Genomic DNA, 5,554 nt, shown 5'->3' with positions numbered 1-5,554 from the left:
ACTTGCTTAGTGAGTGAGCTTACAGGTAAGTGGTATTATTATTTATTCTACTTACTGTTGTAGTATTGACCATGCATAGGTTTTCAAACTATTTACTATTACTGGTTGTGTTTACATACATGCACTTATTGATACATACATACATACATATATATATATATAATGGGAAAGAACAGAAAATGGATTCTATAAGTTAGATAAAGAAATCAGGAGTAGTTTATGAATGTTTAGCTTCTCTTAACTGGAAAGAACAAAAAATGGATTCTATAAGTTAGATAAAGAAATCAGGAGAAGAATATTTATAATGATAATAGTTTTACAGTATAGTTCAATTTTTCAAAACTACTTTTCCTTTGCATTAACATGAAACTCAAAGGGTTGCAATGATAGAATAATTCTTTGAGTATGATATGTGCAGTTTTATGACATATCATAAATATTTATGACAGAGCAAATATGAAGTTTTCCCCTGTGAACTCTACCTGACACCACCTTCTTCAGAGCAGTCTTCATGGCCTCATTCCTCAGACTGTATATTACAGGGTTGAGTGTTGGGGGTAGTACTGTGTAAAAGATAGATAGAAGAAGATCTAAAGCAGTTGGTGAGTCAGAAGTTGGCTTTAGATGTTCACATGCACCTGTGATCAGAAAAAATGAGAAAACAAAGAGGTGGGGTAGGCAGGTGGAAAAGACCTTAGACCGACCTTCAGCAGAGGGCATCCTGAGAATTGTGGAGACTATCTGGCCATAAGAGAGGGTGACAGCAATAAAGCAAGCAAAGGCCATCACAGCCATGAAGGAAGACACTCCTATCACTCCAAGGTAATCATTAGAGCAGGAGAGCTTGAGTAAGTGGGGGATGTCACAGAAGAACTGGTGGATTATTTTGTCACTGCAGAATCTGATAGAGAATGTAGTTGTTGTGTACAAGGTTCCTGAGATGCCTCCACTTAGCCACACAGCTGTCACAGCCCACATGCACTTCCTAGGATCCATAATGACCTCATAGTGCAGTGGGAGGCAGATGGCCACATAGCGGTCATAGGACATCACTGTGAGAATGGACACCTCAGCAGCAACCAATGATGTGAAAAAAAAAACTTGCAGAATACACTGGCCATATGAAATGTAGTCATTATCCATCAGGGAATTGTCAATAGACTGGGGAACTGTGACAGAAAGAGATGAGAGGTCCAGAAGGGAAAGGTGCTTCAGGAAGTAATACATTGGGTACTGGAGCTGCGGGTCCAGTGTTTTGATGGTGATAATGATGAAGTTACCTGCCAACCCCAATAGATATGTCACCAAGAAGAGCAAAGCATGCAATATCTGCAGTTCACGTTTGTCAGAGAATCCCATGAGAAGGAACCCACTCATTGTGGTTAAGTTTGTCATAGTCATTTTAAGACTAGAAATTGTGGTAGCAGCTAGAGATAAAAAAGATGTAGTAAATGCAATAGAAACTATGTGTTCATCCAAATTAATTTCATTAATTAATGTGTGTGAACAAATAATTAGTTGGTTGTGTCCTGGATATCAGAACCTTAGGTATAAAGTTCACATTTCTTATACCTGTGGTGCTTACACTTTGTATCAGAAAAGCAGTTGTTACAGGTGGATGAAAATATGGGCCAATCAGTGGTGCTGTCAGAAAAAAAAAATATTTTGCTCCATAAAAAATAATCACTCTTTTTTTTCACAGGCAAACTGCTTTGTTTTATTTTAAAGCTATCAGCATAAATATACTGATGAGATTTTGATTAAAAAATTTTGATCTCAGACTGCACAGATGCTCAGTGGTTAAGAGTATTTGCTCTTCCATAGGACCTGAGTTCAGATCCAAACACTCATGTCAGGTGTCTCAGAACAACCTGCAATTCCATCTTCAGGGGATCTTGTGACCTCCTCTGACCTCACCAATCATAAATAATAAGTCATAAACCATTTTGATCTCTGGCTGGGCTACTTATTTTGTAGTGTTGTATTTTAGTAGTTAATGAATAACTCTGTAGGGGAAATACAATTTCTGAACTTAAAGCTTGATTTGTTTTATCCAATTACATCACTTACTTCTCAGAGAGAAACAAGGTTTCCTTCATGGTCCACTGCTGATCTTTGTGGGAGGGAGTCAGCCAACCATTCCCCCTTTTCAAATTTGTATTGGGACATGAGCTGACTTGTAGTTTTCCGAGATTTTCATCTTCTGTCTGTGAGTTTCAGCAGCTACTGTGACAAGTGATCAGTCTTCTCTGGTATTCTTTAAATATGGTTAAATCTCTTTATGTAATGGCTTATCATCAACTTCAAACTGGTATTTGGGAGACTCCTAAGCCTGCGGGGCAGCATTTTGCTCTATAAATCATAAATCTGAGAATAGTTTTTCCCCAGCTAATACATTTCTCCTAGTGACAGCACAGATTGATTCTTCTCTCTCATGTCTTCATTTTGTAAGCAGTGAACCTGATATCTGAGCATTCCATTTCTGTATCTTCCTGGCAGTTCATTCAGTTTAGATTAGTATGAAATGGCTGTTAGTTCTAAGCCCGGTGGCACAAACCTGCAATCAGGCATAAGTAGGCTATGGCATGAAATCATGACTTCAAGATCTGCCTGAGCTACACAGTGAGATCCTGTCAAAACAATGGGGAGACAGAGGAAGAGAAGAATGGAGAATAGATAGTTATGCTAACTAAATATTTGATTTTCCTTTTAGCAGTCACTTTTGAAAACTTCTTACCTCTTATTCTGTTTATTGGAATCACACATTCAGTATTTCTAGAATTCTCTCAAATTTATTGATTTTCTTTTTTCAAACCACAAAATGGAAATCAGGGAGGATTGGAGATGAGAGTTATGTTTCTAATACAGCTTCTCTTTTCTGTGGTCTTGTTTTTCTGTAGCTAGAGTTTTCCTGCCTGGCCCACAGTCAGGACAAATCTCTCTCACCTGCCAGTCCCACAGCCACTCAAACCCGACCAAGTAAACACAGAGACTTATATTGGTTACAAACTGTATGGCCGTGGCAGGCTTCTTGATAACTGTTCTTACAGCTTTAATTAATCCATTTCCACAAATCTATACCTTGCCATGTGGCTCGTGGCTTACCGGCATCTTCACATGCTGTTTCTCATCGTGGTGGCTGGCAGTGTCTCTCTCTCTCTCAGCCTTTCACTTCTCAGCTTTATTCTCCTCCTTGTCCCGCCTACACTTCCTGCCTAGCCAATGGCCAATCAGTGTTTTATTTATTCACTAATCAGCAACACATTTGCCATACAGAACATCCCACAGCATTTTTCTTTCCCATTTTTCTTCGAAAAGGTACATTATTATATGTGTATGATTTTTTATTTTGGTTCAATTTACACTGTAATCTGCCACAGTTATACACATAGCTACCAGCAGACAAAGAACACAAAATGAATGTGGCACGCATTCATTTGTACAAGACAAATACCATGCTAGAGTCCATCTTAAACAGACCCTTACTCAAACAAAGCAGTTTCTTCTTCTTCTTGGGAGAAAGTATTTTTTTTAAAGATTTTATGTGCATTGGTGTTTTGCTTTCATGTATGTTGGTGTGAGGGTACCAGAATCAGTGTGAATGTAATTACAGACAGTTATGAGCTGTCATGTGGGTGCTGGAAATTGCACTCAGGACCTCTAGAAGAACAGCCAGTGCTCTTAATTGGTGAGCCATCTCTCCAGCCCAGAGACAAGTATTTTAATCAGAAAAGTATTTTCAGAATATTAAAGTAATAATTAAAATGTGTGTTTCTTGGAATTCATCTAGATTCTTTCCTGTAATGTTTATAAATGGTAGTGAAATGGACACATGGATATTGGGAGAATAGCCTCAAAAACTGAATATTAGAAGAAATGTTTTACAGAAGTTTTTCATTAATCAACATGTAAAACATTTGTCTATCCCAATATACCATTTCTTTTAGTGGCATCTTTTTGTGATAAATTTTTAAAAGTTAAATCTATGGATTTATTAATCCAATAAATATCCTTTAATTATTAATTTATTAATCTTATTAATCTGCTCATTTCAGGGAGGTGAGCTTCCTCTTTGGCTACAATGACAATCTTATCTTGGCAATGTTATGAAGTGCTGTCAGAATTTCTATAAAATCTCTCATCTCAGTTCGGAAAACTTACCACAGTTGTGCTAGTGTGTGTGCAGTTCTCCAAGATGGTCAACATCCTTTGAAATGCTCACTGTCCTCTGGCTTAAAACCAAAAGCATCAATGAAAAATCAAACATAGTTTCCCTTTGGGGAGGTCATTTCCGTTTTGGGGTAGAGTGAGGGAGGCTGGATCATTAAAATTGGAAGCCTGAACTTAATGACAAAATCACCTCATTTTCTCTCATTCTTTGCCTACTGGGACTTGAGTCCTTGAAATTTCCACACAGCTACCAGAGAGTCTCTAACCCACACTCAGCAGCAGCTCTGACTTGGAGGTCTCAGGAGACTTCCAGGAAACTGCATGTCTGACAGGCTCCTAGGAGAATTGCTTGTGAGGGTCTGCACATCACAAGTGGAGAGCCATTGAATAGCTAAATTGAGCATTTGTGAGGGACTAACAGGAAAATTTAATCATTCATAAAAATAATTGATTCTCAAATGTCAGTTGTTCTGGAAAACATTCTAATTTCATCTTTTCCTGTGAAATTGATGTCTACATACAGAATTCTAGATTTCAACCAGCTATATTGGTCATCTATTATGGAAACTTGCTATCATTAAAACATGGAACAGGAGATATTGAAATATGTCTACAAACTTCACATGTGGGCCCAGTTAACACTTGTCATTAATGTTTTACAAAACCTTCATTAGTAACTAAAAAATGAGAAAGCTCATATTATTGTTTAGATAATTTGCATTACCTTAAGTATATTTTTAGATAGTAACATTTTCATAAATAATCATGGCTATCCAGTTCATGATTTATATCCTTGCTACCAATATTTTTTGGGTGCTATATGGTCTCAGTATAATGATTATATACTCACTATACTCAAAAAGCCACGTGGCATTTCTCTCAAAGTAAATCACAGTTTGCAGTAAATTTCACTTAAGATTATGAAATCTTAAAAACGTGTTTTTACTGTCTATTTGTAATCAGTTGTTTTTCAGCTTGTCCCCATTATAAACAGGATTTGTGCCTGGGCTTTAAAACTCTATCAATAACACTTCCAAAAAATTCATTGCTATATTTTTACTAAATGTGAATAGACAACACAAGAAATATTAGGAGATCAATATTGTAAAGATGGCATTTCTGTCACTATTTTTCTATAAAATGAAATTAAGAGAGATGGGATTAATACTGAAGAAATGTATAAGTATCAAATATTGTCAAGTTCTTTTATAAAATATCATGCTCTCTTATGATGCTCCCAACCTCACTTCCTACTGCATTGGCACAATAATTTCTTTCTTTTTTTTGTATTTTTTGCTTTTATTGAAAATAGGACTCCCAGAGATCCACCCGGGGCCTAGTCATGGATCTCTGCATCCAGATCCCTCAGTAGTTGGATGAGGTT

The 5,554-nt window shown here is 36.9% G+C and overlaps 1 protein-coding gene across 1 annotated transcript; it reads right to left on the bottom strand.

Moving 5' to 3' along the window:
- Positions 1 to 420: 420 nt before the first annotated feature.
- LOC128114178 (olfactory receptor 14J1-like) lies at positions 421 to 1,401 on the bottom strand. The gene has a single exon (XM_052744011.1). It carries the CDS (start codon positions 1,399 to 1,401, stop codon positions 421 to 423), a length of 981 nt encoding a protein of 326 aa, XP_052599971.1.
- Positions 1,402 to 5,554: the final 4,153 nt, after the last annotated feature.

The sequence above is a fragment of the Peromyscus californicus genome, unplaced genomic scaffold (genome assembly GCF_007827085.1).
Source record: "Peromyscus californicus insignis strain IS unplaced genomic scaffold, ASM782708v3 Scaffold_19__1_contigs__length_69161282, whole genome shotgun sequence".
NCBI classification, from domain to species: Eukaryota; Metazoa; Chordata; class Mammalia; order Rodentia; family Cricetidae; genus Peromyscus; species Peromyscus californicus.
The sequence above is the reverse complement of the archived record's forward strand: the minus strand, read 5'-3'. Positions and strand labels throughout refer to the sequence as shown.

What these genes read in the sequence shown, in the direction of transcription:
- LOC128114178 (XM_052744011.1), bottom strand. Translation starts at nt 1,401, where the DNA reads ATGACTATGACAAACTTAACCACAATGAGTGGGTTCCTTCTCATGGGA.